Genomic DNA, 14,584 nt, shown 5'->3' on the forward strand with positions numbered 1-14,584 from the left:
CGGACAAAGGGCCCCACGACCTTGCAAAGTTTGAAGTTTTTTTTGTGCATCTCACATAGCTTTACAACGTGTAGTGTTGTATACAAAGCTCTTCTCTTAATGACCCCAATTTCCTGCCGATACAAAACTTTGAATTGACCGAATGAATATTTAGTGGCCAATTTTCAGGAACTTGCTTCCTAAAGTGCTCGATTCTGCAATGGTTTTTGTTAGAAACAGCAAATCTTTACTAGTACTTTTTCTATTAATTTTCATGCATACATCTCAATGCTGGAAACCAAGATGAGCACATGTGGAGGCGATGCCACCTGCTGACATTGGCTCCACATGGAGGCATTTTCTGAAGTGCAATTTCTGATCAGAAACGACATCGTGTAACGTTACTGCTAATTAGGTAACAACGTTCTCGATTGGTAGGTGCTAGTCTTATGACTGCTTGCCCATATCTGAAAGCGTGCTCCCAAACTGCAGTACTTCACGCACTCGCTTACTTGAGAAGGCGAGGAAGCACACGTGCCAAGGCATCATTTACTACCCTATCCTACCTTCATAGGGAATTCAGTCAATTATATTTATTGCATTCCGATTATTCAATCCTTTCTACTAACCTTTTCAAACGTATACGCAAGGCCTCGCTGATACTTTCTTTTCTTTTTTTTAAATGAGTGAAGAAACGCATTACTCGGGAAAATGTATGGCACAAACTGCCCGATTATGAAAAATGTAGCTGCTGAAAGGGGAGCAAAGGCCCATACTGAAAGATGTTGATTCACATTTCTTGTTACAAAGCATAAAGAGCTCCCTTTTTTTTTTAATGCTATCCGAATTCCAAGCACATCTACACTGTCCTTAGTACAAAAACGATATTGCAACACATCCGTTCCACTGACGCAATGGCTAACTGAAAACACTTCATTTCTGGATGCTTCGCCTTCTTACGCTGCTGCATCGTGGAGAAGCCATCACGAAGCAGTTGGCTGTCCCTGTCGATTTTTCTCTTCAAGCTGCTTTTCCTAGGCCCAACCCACTCTTATGCAAGCGCATGTGCGGAATTTTAAACATATGAGCCGGGAACATGTCGACGAGGCTCTACTGCAAAGAAAGAAGAAGAAAAAAAAAAAAAGAAGGGAAGACTGCAGCTGCTAACGCGATTCTGTAAGCAATTCTCAAATGCGCGACTTTTCGCAGAAAGCTATGAACATTATGTCCGCTCTCCCTGCAGGTTCGATACAGGCCTACGTACAAAAAAAAAGTTGTTTCACTAAAGATTTTAAACACTATTTTCCTCCAGCACGCCATAACCCAAACCATACAAACACACTGCACACCTGCCAACTATAGAAAGCATTCTTTTCCCTTCCATTTCTTTCAGAAAAGAACACAGGTTACGAAGCTAGCACCACAAAATTTTGGGAAAAGGTGAGAAGCTTTGCTTGCTTAAATGCCATATATATATATATATATATATATATATATATATATATATATATAGTCGTCTAATACAGATGTAGCTGCAATGTCACAAAGCATCACAAAAACAGCATGATGCATTCAGATCATAAAAAAAAATGACTTTCCTACATGTCAAATGAAACCTACCGCAACTACTGGCCACTCCTGCTATTCGCACACTCTGGAAACAAAAATTCGATTCACCAGTGGGGAACATGTACAAAAAAGGGGTAAAAGTGACTTCTCACACCCTCCACGAAATGTGCGGTTACAGGTCGCTCAGAACTCACAACACGTACAAATGATGCCTTGGGGCCACAGACAGAAAGCAAAAAACAAAAAGAAATGGAGCCTCAAACCAACTGCACCACTCCGACAAGCACGTTTTTCACCAAGCCTCACAACACCAACTCCCCGTCATCGTCGTACTCTATCTTCTCGCCCAAGGGCGAAACCCTTTCCTCTTCGACAGAGCCACCACTACTCGGAGACACAACGGTCCGCGGAAGGGCTTGCGGCTCCTCGGTCGGAGAGACAACCTCTCTGTTTCCTTCTTCTTCTTCCACCGCTCCTTCTGCTTCTTCGTCGTCGTCCACTTTGAGACTGTCTCCGTTGACTGTCACGCTTGTGCAGTGGTTGACCACAACTGTTGTTGCGGCGGGTGAAACCGGAATGTGGTCGGCCGTGCCATTGGGGACAGAAGAGAGGCGGTCGACGAACTCTGGGTCAATAGACTGTAGCCGGTCGAGGAAGTTTGCCTTGTCCTCATCACTCCAGCCCTAAAAACCACGAAAAGAGTGTCGAAAGGGAGCTTAAAATAAAAAATATTTCAGCGTAAGTTTTTCAAGCTGACGCCATACTACAGACAGTTTCATCAGACTAAACCTGTATTCACCACATTGCGAGTAACTGCCTTAGTTTTCAGTTTGAAAAGTGCAATGTTCCACGTAATTCAATTGGTACTTCCTTCATGGTTACTGCATAGTGTCGTTTACTTTAAGACAGCACATATCCATCTGCCGTGCATCCGAAACAGGCTACAGTGTTGCTACTCATGCATTTCTGAGGGAAACATCTAAATACTGCTGAAGAAAATTTATGCGCAGCTAAAATAACAGACGTACGCACTGCAACAGACTATTGATCAAGAAAGCTGTGCCAATTCATTCTCCTCTGCGTGTATATATGCTACATCGAGAAAGGATGAAAAATAACATATCTGCAATTGATTACATTTCTGTATTTGCACAGTTATTTTTTTGCGTGGGCTCTAAATGACCACTCAAAGCAGTAACTTCTGCAATGAATTGTAATCGGTCGCTCAGCATCTAGTTTTTTCGTTATTAGATGCTAAGAAGCTAGTAAAATGTACTGAAACTGGGAAAGTAGTCAACCAAAATCGGTTACAGTACACTCCCATCATTAGAGCACATGGTCATATGTAATCTTACAGTGAAAGCTCATTAATTTGAACCTGAATTATTCAAACTTGCAGATAATGCAAACTACACTACTTGGTCTCACCAAGCTCTATGCATACAAAGCCGATTAACTGGAATGTGAATCAGCTCTGCAATAGACAACTCGAAATACACTACGCGTTTAGACAGCCCGGCAACCAGCACATGGACAAAAAAAAACACCCGGGTCCGTGATAGGGTTTTGCAGCCATGGCAGCAACTGCTTGCCCTCTGTTCCGCGTGACCCGAGCGACTTGCAACAAAATGCCAGTTAATTTTAAAGTGAAAGCTCATTTATTTGAACCTGAATAATTAGAATTTGTAGATCATTCAAACTAAACTACTTGGTCTCACTAAGCTCTATGCATACAAAGCCAATTAACAGGAATGTGAATCAGCTCTGTAATGGACAACTTGAAATATGCGCCGCAGCGTTTGGACAGCCGGGTGACCGGCACATGGCCAAAAATACACCAGGGTCAGTGATAGGGTTTTGCAGCCGTGGCAGCAACTGCTTGCCCTCTGTTCCATATGACCTGAGCGACGTGCGACAAAATGCCAGTTAATTCTACCCTCATTAAATAGCACATAGGGATAAGTCTCACTGTAGGCATGCCACCAGCCAATGCCACTAACAGGGGAAGAAGTAGGCTCAAGCATTATAGAGCCGCTCAGGGAGCAGTAATAAAGCCATTCTGGAGCAGCTTTGGAGCAATAAAACGAGAGTTTTGGAGCACTCAAATTATGTACTGGAGCATGTTTCTAGGCTCAAACTGTTTCATTATGGCAATTTTTGCTTCCTGACATAATAATTCAATCTGATTACCTTTTATTCGACGTTCAATGCTTTACTGATTACATGCACGCATTTCTGACAAGGTAAGGCAAACAGCCAAAATGTGCACACATCCTTAAGATAACGCAACCCGAGTAAAACTCTGGAACAGACGAGCAACAAATGAAATGCCTGCTTTTACACTTCATAACTGAACATCAAGTTTGATTTTAAACCAGCCAAAGGACACAACAGCAGAAAAGCAAACAAGATGAGGCGGCCCGATTACCAACTCGCCCAGTTGTCAACCTTGTTACTTCATCAAGTTTAGCTACCAGCTTTTCATTATTTTGACTTGATAGCTTCAGAGAGGCAGGCCACTTTGGTGTGCTCAAACGCCACCACAAGTTTGGAGTTCACATCGATAACCAGCACACTTCCACTCACCATCTTGTGCCTGCTCTTTCTGATCCTATGCCCGTCCCGTGCTGATAAATTTCTGGGCGATGGTCAGTAGTGCCTTCAGGGAGGGTAGTAGGCACTGAAGGATAGACTCTTTGCTCGATGACCTTCTGTCAGTGGCATGAGCTATGCTGGGGCTTCCGTAATTTCCGCACGGTGGCAAATAAGCCCTCTATGGCTTTCCAACGCTCCTGAACGCACTTTTAGTGATGGGCACCTAAGTGGAATCACTCCCATAGCAGTTCAGTATACTTTTGTCTAGCATAGGCATGACAGCCTCAATTATGAAGTACCTGCTTGTTTTCATAGCAGAACATTACATAGTTCTTCGCAGCCAAAGAGGATTCCGAACGGCTCATGGCAGCCGAGAGAGTGCTATGTCACAGGCACAGAGCATTTCTTTGGCAGTCAATCACCACCAATGACCCAATTTGAAATTTACTTGGTTATTAGGCTCCATGCCCTTCTATGTATTAGGCTCAGCAAGAGACATGCCACAGGGGCGTTGCCATCACGTTTACTAAGGTGGCCCCTATATCTTGAACTGTTTTACGATCATCTTTGAGTTCGATATATCCGAGTTTGACTGCATTAGAATTATCAAATGATCTCGAAAATGCTGACCAGAAAGTGAAAGAATGGGCAAAGGTCGTCCACTTCTTGGGTGAGACCAGCCCAACAGTGACCTTTCTGCATTGCCGTCCCCTACATCTTTAACTGTACAAAGCAGTAGCCGTGCTGCCCTCTCGCAAGCAGCTGCACTGCAACATGGCTTCACCACAAAATGCAGGAATGTCACTTGAAGAGCGTATAATCTTGGTTTGGTTTATGGGGCTTAACTTATTCCCAAAGCGACTCAAGCTACGAGAGAGTCCGTAGCAGAGGACTCCGGAAATTTCGACCACCTGCGGTTCTTTAACGTGCACCGACATCGCATGGCACACGAGTGCTTTGCTTTTCGCATCCAAAGAGAAGCAGCCACCGCATCTGGGATTCGGTCCCACATCCTTGGGTGCAGCAGTTGAGTGCCCTAACCACTGCATCACCTCAGCGGGGTGAGCGTACAGCTTTGGCCCAGTGGAACAACCATAAAAAATAGTAGTGAGGAAACCACACAGTGCTGCCAATCAGCATCCAAAATTGCACCCAGCTGGGCTCTTGAGCTGTCGGCTGACTGATGTGTGCTCGATAGCCACGATCCTTGCAGGTTGGCACGAAGCTCAGAAAAGCAAAACCGAAAATATATGGTCAAAATAACTATCGGAGATGCAACCATTCGCTTTTCACCATGCTTCCCGTTACTTGCATGTCAAATTAAATGGTGAGAGTCCCACAGCATCTGAATTAGCAGGTGCCCAAGCAATAGCCTCACAAGGTAGTTGGCCGCAAGACCAAGCTGACAGTTTGTGGAGGTCATGCAAATGCAGCAGCCACTACGACTGCTATGCTGATCATGGCATCGGTTTGATTTTACACAGTTACAACTACCTTCCTCATTCCAGAGACAATGCTGCCCCGTGACTTGGCTGCTCTATTGTGCACATTTCTCAAGCCATCAAGGCACTTTGTAAAGAATTGTTCACAATATTTATTATAAAGAGGTCATCACCATTTATAGAGAAGTCATCATATAATGAAAACTGGGAACCCTGCCAATAAATGATCCCTCCCGTAGGCGACAAAAAATACCTGCCAGTATGTGTGCTAAAGGGTTTCCAGTGTATAACAAGAGCTGCTTTGTAAAAAAAGTGCGCCCTTTATGTAAGCAAACACTGGGTTACCCCTGAACGCTGATCTGTGCAATTTTGGTGGACGATAGCGCAGGCATGGCGCGGCCTTGGTGCAAGTGACATTTCCATTGAGTAACAACCCTCCAAAGATGACAAACACTGCACCCAAACACCGATAGCACAAAGCAGTGTGGGCTTTTGCGAGCCAATACAAAACAGCAAGTAAACCTGACAGATCAGAAATGAAAGCACAGAATAAACAAATAAGTGACGATGTCCATTCCAAAAAGAGAAACAGAGCAGCCTGATGGTACCAATTGTGTGTGCGTGCGTCTCACCCTTGTCCTGCATACGAGTCCATGTTTTAGAGGTTTCTTATTCCAATGTCGTGAAGGAAATTTTCCCATCCCACCAAGGTGGAGTGTGCTTCAGCCAATATGTTAGTTAGTGCCAACTATACTGCTAAGGTAGTTACCAATCAGGCACAGGCTTAACCCCATCGAATTCCCTCAAGGCCTAGACCGCATTACCTTCGGTACTAAATTTAAGCCCTGAAAACAGTAGCAACCAACCTGATACCTTGTGTGGGACATAAGTGTTGACTATGAGGACTGAGGACTGCATTACTTTCTAGCCTTGTGGGCAAAATCAAGTAGATACTAATGATAATTACTCCTACATGAAATACCTTCAACAAGGCTAGCACTGTGGCGATGGTGGTCACCCTCACCTGGAACCACTGGTCGAAGAGGCTCATGCGGCACTGGAAGAGGGAGGGTGGGGCGTCAGGGTTGACACCCCCAATGGAGAGGCCAGACAGGCCCAGGGTGCCATCGACAGCAGGTCCCAGTGGTGTGTACTTGTCAGCGAGAACGTGCAGGAAGTCGTCGCGCTGCAAGTCGCTGTACTCGCTGAACCAGCTGACGAGGTAGGCGCACTGCTCGGCCGCACTGCACGCGGGGCCCTTCTGGCTCAGCATCTCGCTGGTTGGGTGCGTTGCTGAGAGAAGCTGGAAAACAAAGCAGTGCCACCGTTAAAGGGACAGAACAATGACCAAAATGCGTAAGGAGGTGATGGTGGAAATGAAAAGGCTTCGCCTCATATAACACAGATCGAGCACTACAATATCCAAGGAACGAGGATTTTTAATTTAAATTTGTCACTGAAAGCCATGCAAGAGCGACTGATGTGACCACCTGCAAGCGAAAAGCTGCCGTTATCAATCCCTGTTGTACAGTAGAATCTCGATGATACGATTACGGCTGGTACGAATTTCGGGATGATACGAATTTTAAGAATGCTTTGAACGGACTACATTGTATAGAATACGTTCAGATTCGGGGTGATACGAAGAGTTTCTGAACCTGCCGCGGTTGATACGAACAGTCGTGCATGCGAGTGGGCCGGCGCGGCTGGCCTCAAGAGGGTAACATAACCGACGCGGCCGCCGCCAACTCCCTCCCCCCCCCCCCCGCCGCGAATGATAGGAACGAACGTTGTACAAACGCACAAAGCCACCGAGCAGCTCAGCGCAAGAGCTCACAGGGGGAGAGGGTACCCACCGCGGCCGCTGCCTCTCCTCTCCAACGCCTCTCACCCCACTAGCCACCCTACTCCCCCCTCCCTTTCGTAGCAAACCGACGAGCACTAGACAAGGACGGCCAAGGCGAAGCACGTGCCCAGTCGTGTACGTCACTCATTCGCTGGCAGCTCATTGGTCTATCGAAAAGTTGTCTCGCCGGCTGTTCCCAGGAGGACTGTGACGCTGGCTGCCGCTACAGTAGTTTTCCGCTTCTTTCTGTCGTTCGCTGTGACGTGAACTGCCCAAACGTTAGAAAGACGCAAGCGTTCGCTGCTGCCGAAATGTCGCGGAAGCGTAAAGCCCTTTCTTTTAAGGAAAAGCTTGAAGTGCTGAAGAGGGTCGACGAAAAGAAGAAGAGTGTCGACTTAGCAAAAGAGCTAGGGTTGGCACCGTCACCACTCTGCACCATTGTTGGGTAGCGAGATGTCATCTTGAAGAATGTGCAGCACTTCGGTGCGAACGTGAAGCAGGCTAAAACAGCGACCCATGTCAAGCTGGAAGAGGTTCTGCTGACTTGGTTCCGCGAAGTGACAGCGGCCGGCGTCAACGTGGACAGCAAGGTGCTACGTGAATAAGCCGACACCGTCGCGCTTTCGCTTGGAAATTGAAAATTTCCAAGCGTCTGGGGGATGGCTGCACCGGTTTAAGGAGCGGCACGGACTTGTCTGCCGGGTCGTCTCAGGTGAAGGCAAGAAAGTGGATCAGTCAGCTGTAGATGAGTGGCTGAACACGCTGCCGGCGCTGATTTCGGAGTACGCGCCACGTGACATATTTAATGCCGACGAGGCGGGCCTCTTTTTCAACCTTCAACTAGAAAGAAGTTTGTGCGTAAAAGGCCAGGCATGCCAGGGCGGCCAGAAAAGCAAGGAGAGAGTAACAGTACTCTTTTGCTGCAACTCGGATGGATCAGAGAAACTCCAGCTTACCGTCATGATCGGCGGAGCGTTTGCCTGTCTTTTACAAAGGCAACCGAAAGACGTGGATGACTGGAGATTTTTTCCGCCAGTTCTTGACAAGCCTTGATCGGAAAATGGCGCAAGAAACCGGAAAAGTTTGCTTTTCGTGGACCAGTGCTCTGCCCACCCAAAGGAAATGACATTCAATAACGTGAAAGTCAGGTTCCTGCCGGCGAACACTACCAGCCATCTTAAGCCACTGGACACTGGGATAATTAGAAATGTGAAACATCATTTCAAAGGACTTCTAGTGAGGCATCTGCTGGCAAAAATTGACCGTAAAGAAGCAAACTTGCGGATCAGTCTCTTAGATGCTTTGCACTTTCTAGCCATGTCGTGGGATAGTGTAACTTCAGACACAATCTCGAACTGTTTTAGAAAGTGCGGATTTGCCATCGGACTTGCTGCGGCTTCGGCAGGAGATTGTCAAGGGCCAGACGAAGACCTCACGATTGATGGCTGGGACAATCTGGAAACTGAAGCTTCGGTTCGGGACTTCGTTACCGCGGACGACAATGTCGTGACCTGTGGGCTGAGGTCTATTGAAGACTTGGTCAATGAAGCGAATGGTTGCGAAAGTGAGCCTGACAGCGATGGTGACGCTGATGAGTGTGATCAGCCACCGTCAAAGGCAGATACTCTTCACGCTTTGGACGTTCTGCGCCGCACCGTAAGTGCCAGCAGCGTGAGCGACGAAACCGCGGCACGGTTTTATGCCTTTCAGGCGGAGCTTGTCCCCGACATCAACAGCAAAAAAGTGCAGACAAGCATTACGGACTTTTTCGGCCGCAAGTAGTTCGCCATAATAAACTTTGGTTCATTTTCAATTCATTCCCATGTGGATGTTGACTTGTTTTGAATCATACGAATTCGGGATGATACGAATATTTTGCGTGCTCCCTTGCAATTCGTATCATCGAGATTCTACTGTAACCCGAATGATCACATCTCAGAAAAATGTCACTGATTTACTTAACTGCACACTGTTCTCTATTCCTTTACCAGTGCTCGCCTAGTTACTTGTTTTATTATATTTTGCATTCTCTCCAGTGCTCTGGTCAATAAAAACTACCCTCCTTTTGCACTGCCTATGACATGCTTTTAGCGTTATTCGCTACATGGCACCATGCTGTTTTGAATATCCTTGGAGAAAGCGGTGACCGCTACCCACTAAACCTTTCACCGATAAGGCATACGTTTCCGTACCGGAACAGCATTGGGTGTGAAAACCATGATGGACGCTACTCTGCGCTAAAAAAATATCTAATTACTGTCTGGCGTGTGACATTTATTCACTGATCGGAAAATTCTCTATAAAAATGTTTTGCAGTTAAGTGGACTCATCTGCCCCTGTAAGTTTCATGCACAACCAGTCTTGTCACCACCTTGGTACTTTTGCTTCTGACCATCAGCATGTTTGCACATGGCTTCTCAGAAGGTACTATGTCCGCCATGAAAAAGTTTCTTACAAATGTTCCACCAGTTACTCTTCGAGTGGATATATGAACAGGCATGTGCGAACAGCTAAGTACCTATTTGAGGAGAACAGTCATCTTGTTCAAATACAGTTAAAACTCTATGTAACGAACCTCCATTTAGCAAATTCCTCGATGTTACGAAGTTTTTCGATTCCTCAACACCACCCCCATTAAATTGTGTGCATTTGAAAACTCCATGTAATGAACGTGTTGCGGTGGTTGATCTTGATATAACAAACTCACGGCGGCAACTATGTCTTAGCTAGTGAATTATTGAAAATTTGCCAAAACCTCGCAATATTCACTACCTGAAATGAGAGGCATGTCTTAAGGCAGTTGATACATTGCGCCGTGTTTCAGAGCCGACGGCGCATATATGTGGCAAAAGTCTCCAATGCTTTCACTTTTGGAGAGTGGCACTACAGTAGTTGACGCTCAAAATCAGCAAAAAACAGAACAAAGAAAAAAGACTTGGTGCAAGCAGAGCACCCTCTTCGCCACGTGGTTGCTCGCGAGCTCTCGCGCATTGGTAACGGGAACAGCGGAGAGTGTTGGCGGCGCGAGTCGGTTTCCTAGGGTAATGGTGGCGGGCATGAGGGAACGTGTGAAGACGCAGCCGCCTTCACACCCGGCAACGGTGCAGCTGCACACCCTCTCCCCCAGACACTCATTCCTTCACTGCCACCCTTTTCCTGTCCTTCTTGTAGATGCCCTATGCAAGCAGTGGCTGAAGTCAATGTTACTAGAACTGCGGAGGTGGGGGCTGCAGCAGCATTTGCGCCGCACCCTCAGTGCAACTGCACTGGAACATTCTTGCCAGTACAATAACTTCCAGTAATTCAGATTTACTGCAAATGGTTTCAAAGCGGTTTCCCTCACATTCAGTTCTGAATATGGTTTCCGTTCTGCATAGTCCTTTCCAGTCTTCATGCAAAAACTGCATATAACGAAAAATCGGAGACGTTTTACAATCGAAGAGATTGATCTCATGCTGAACCAAATGTTTGGAAACATGGTAGTATAAAAACAAGAGAAGTAGATAAAAAAATAAGGTAACTAAAAGAAAAGGAGAATAAACAGAGAGGAAGATGGGGAGCTAACCACTAAAGAAACTGGTTTGCTACCCTGCTGGTTATAATCAAATACTGTTACAATTGAATCCCGCCAGAACGAAATCAGCAGGGTGTATGAAAAATTTTGTTGTTGAGAATTTATGAAACTTGAGCAAAAAAAAAAAAAAAAAAAAAGAAATTATTTCCACAGTCCGTAAGCTTTGCCTGTTTACATTTCACTGCCAGCAGCGCCGTCATGTGACTCTTACACTCTGGTATGGGGAGACGATAGTCTTAAAACTTTCTTATTTATTGGTAGAACCTCGTGAAAATTTGCATACACGTGTTTTTATCTCCCGATTCCAAAAATGTAATCCTAATTGAGCTAGTGGTTTTAGATCAGAAGTTAGTCTACAAAGTCTACAGTGTAATTAGATAATTTCTTATGCATCATTAATGAACTTTCTCGTTTCACTTGTTGCTTTTAATTACGTGAATTACAGAGAGTTCCCATATCTGATGACATTCTTCATTTTTTTTTTTTCTAAAGACATGTTATCCTGATATACTGTCGAGAGTAAAAGATTGCAGTATATGACCCTTAAATTCGTTAAGCTAATTGCGAATAGCTTTTTATGCATGCTCTAAACAAAATGAGTAAGAATGTCATCGGGTACCTCATTCCTTTCCGAAGAAAATGGTACCAATGTTGTTTTTGTGAACCAAAAAGAAGTTATCAAAACCCTGCGTAAGATTAAGGAGACTGAAAAAAATATGAAATGAGAAAACTACATTTGAAGTTTGACCACATGTTATAATATAAACTGCTGATAGCTGAAATGCGATATTTGCCACCAAAAATAACATATTCTTCACATCTCTAAAACTGTCTTTGGATCCTGAATATGTCAACTAAATGTGAAGATATCACAGACAATCCAAGGCCAAGATAGCATAGGCCAATAGGAATTCAACAAAATTTGCGGACCTCATGTGTAGACAAGACAATATCAATATTTTAGTAGCATACTGTCAATTATTGCACGAAGGCTACAAAAGCTCTATAATTAAACAGTTTTAGTAAATGCTGATGGTGATCTGCACCTCTCCAGGGCTGTCTGGAGTGGCTAACGCTGATGGCATTTACACTTGTCCGGGGCTGTAGTCAGGGCACCTGTCTAACTTGTGCCTCCTAGAGAGACTTTTTTTCGGCATTGCTGCTCAAGGAGGCTGCTCTAGATTTCTGCAGCCTCATCCGGTCCTTTTCGAGACTCCGACGAAGGAAGTTGCAGCCTGGAGTGTAGCCGAGGCTCAAAGCTACACTATCATTAGTTCCTCTTCTGCCTGGGTTAAATACTGCAACAGCTTCAGCAACTGCTCGTGTTACGCTGAGCAGTGATGCATGGCTGTTTTTGGACACTTGTGTCCAATGCAGAGTGCAGGCACTCATTGGAATTTTGTGTCTTGCCATCTGCACACCTCTCCAGCCAGGCATCATCACTCACTTGAGCAAATACTGGCTCTAGTGCTGCGCAAACAGAGGCCTGGTAAAGTGTCTTTGTGAGCAGGAGGCTCCTCTGCATTCGCGATAGCGTGACTGCATTTACACCTTGAGTTCACGCCATCGGTGCACAAGCTGTGGTTGGGGGCACTGTCTGTCGAAGACGTGTCAAAGCGTGGCTTGCACTGCCTTCATTTCTGACACATCATGTGTGTGGCTGTGGAGGGCATACCCGTAGTAGTTGGTGATCTTTTCAATTTTTTTGTTTTTAGTCAATTCCCTTCTGCCTCCGAGTGTTTTGCCCTGGAGCTTTTTTTTTCTCCCCTAAGCTTCGTAGTGCAGTGCCCACACACTTGTGCACATGATTCCGGCAGTCCTTTTTTTCTACAGGGACAAACCCATAGACGTTTCCTGCCTGCAAGGCGTGGAATGTGCGGCTGTCTCAGTCACAAAGTATTGTCGTGTAGCGAAACCCATTTTTGGGGAGCGAACGCATGAACATCAGCAGGGCTGCCTCAACTTCCATTTGCCCTGAATTGCAGTCGACGTTGGGAAGCGAACGCTTGAACATCAGAAGGGCTGCCTCAACTTCCATTCACCATGAACTGCAGTCGATGTTCTTCTGGCTCTTGTGCTCTGCCAGCCAGTTTTCGTAACCTTCATCTGAAGGTTTAGGACAGATGGTGCATCCAAGACAAAAGTTTGAAAGGACAGCATGGTCAATCCAGTGTACATTTCGATGATGCAGCCCACTCCAATATGCGATGACCGCCCTCTGGTCATCTAGGTGCCGTCAAAAGTAACATCAATGTTATTTGGAGGCTGATAAAGGTCATTGTACACTCCTTTGGCAACACCAACACTAGCAGCTTCACAGGCTGCTGCAGTGCCCTCCCAAACATCAACCACTTTCCTTAGGTGGGCTTGAAACATTTTTTTGTGGCGGAGACATCTGTGTGACAGGTTCATTCCGACACAGAAATCAGAGAGGGCCGTAACACCTTTTCCGCATGGCCCTCATGTTCAACTTAAAGGATCTTGGTAGGTCCTTTAGCCCTCAGCGACGAAAAACACGCCACACGATAGTCGCACGCCGAGCACGTTACCTTCAGTTTCACTTGCTAGACTGTACTGCTTGTCAGACTTGTTCAGATCGAGCGCAGACAGCCCGCACTTGCCACACTTGCGCAAAAAGCTTCTTCAGTTCCGCCATATCCACCATGACAAAGTTAGTGCCCAATTCTGCTTCCTCCGTGTGCGCCAGATCCACTTGAAGGAGATCGAATTTGAGCTGCGTTGCCGGCTTAACATTCAAGCCACGCTTGACCATGTCTGCGTGTTCCGTACACGTGGCGATCTCCTCCGCAGTGTAAAATCTCGTGTAGAGTCGACGAGATGTGCTGTGACCAGGCCTTGATTCTGGAGCAAGTTCATCAGGTGATGCGGCAGTTGATGCTAGCTGCGGCTTTGAACAATCTTCCTCCGGCATGGTCGAACGTTGCGTAGGCGATGGGACGATCTGTGGTTGGGAACACTCATCATCCGGCATGGTCGAACAGCGGGCAGGCGACCGCCTGTTAGCGACGTACTTGAAGAGTGTGGCATTTTTGCCAATAACTAGAGAGGGACTCTTGTCCGATCCATCCATGTTTGCACACATCAGCATAGTCACCCTTTTCTTGCTTTGCTTGCCACCCTGGCAACGCTGCCCTTTAATATCTAGCGTCCTCACTGGCAGCATCTCATAAAAGAGGCCCGCCTCACCTGTGTTGTAAATATCGGACGACACATAGCCACTCGTATATCAGCCATGTTGTCTGCCACCTATTCCTATGTGCCGCCAGTGTTCGCGGAACTTGCTTCTCCGCACAAACCTTTTCCCACAATGTTGTGCCTCGCTTTGAAGCGATTGAGCCAACGTGTGCTGGCCTTAAAGTCATCCAGGCCTAGCAAACAGGCATAATTGAGGGCCTTCTGCTGAACAATGCTTCCGCTATGCAAGATGTTCTTGGCTCGTGTTTCAAAGAACCAGGCGCAGACAGCCTCGTCAAGCTCCTCGTATGTTGGCTGCGTCACCTTCTTGTGTTGAGCTGAAGTGGCCGACGCAAGTGCCTTGCTGACGCTTTCTTTACTCTT

The 14,584-nt window shown here is 46.1% G+C and overlaps 1 protein-coding gene across 1 annotated transcript in view; it reads right to left on the reverse strand.

The window, feature by feature from the left end:
* Positions 1–818: 818 nt before the first annotated feature.
* The window catches only part of LOC146176808 (uncharacterized), a 34,166-nt gene continuing 20,400 nt past the window's right edge, over positions 819–14,584 (reverse strand). The window contains exons 3-4 of the mRNA XM_084582976.1: positions 6,610–6,888; positions 819–2,231 (exon numbers count right to left, since the gene is read on the reverse strand). Of these exons, the coding sequence (XP_084439102.1) occupies positions 1,851–2,231; positions 6,610–6,858 (630 nt within the window). The 5' untranslated portion in view covers positions 6,859–6,888 and the 3' untranslated portion in view covers positions 819–1,850. The remainder of the gene's footprint in view (positions 2,232–6,609; positions 6,889–14,584) is intronic.

The sequence above is a fragment of the Amblyomma maculatum genome, chromosome 10 (genome assembly GCF_055883805.1).
Source record: "Amblyomma maculatum isolate TAMU_Amacu chromosome 10, ASM5588380v1, whole genome shotgun sequence".
Classification (NCBI taxonomy): domain Eukaryota; kingdom Metazoa; phylum Arthropoda; class Arachnida; order Ixodida; family Ixodidae; genus Amblyomma; species Amblyomma maculatum.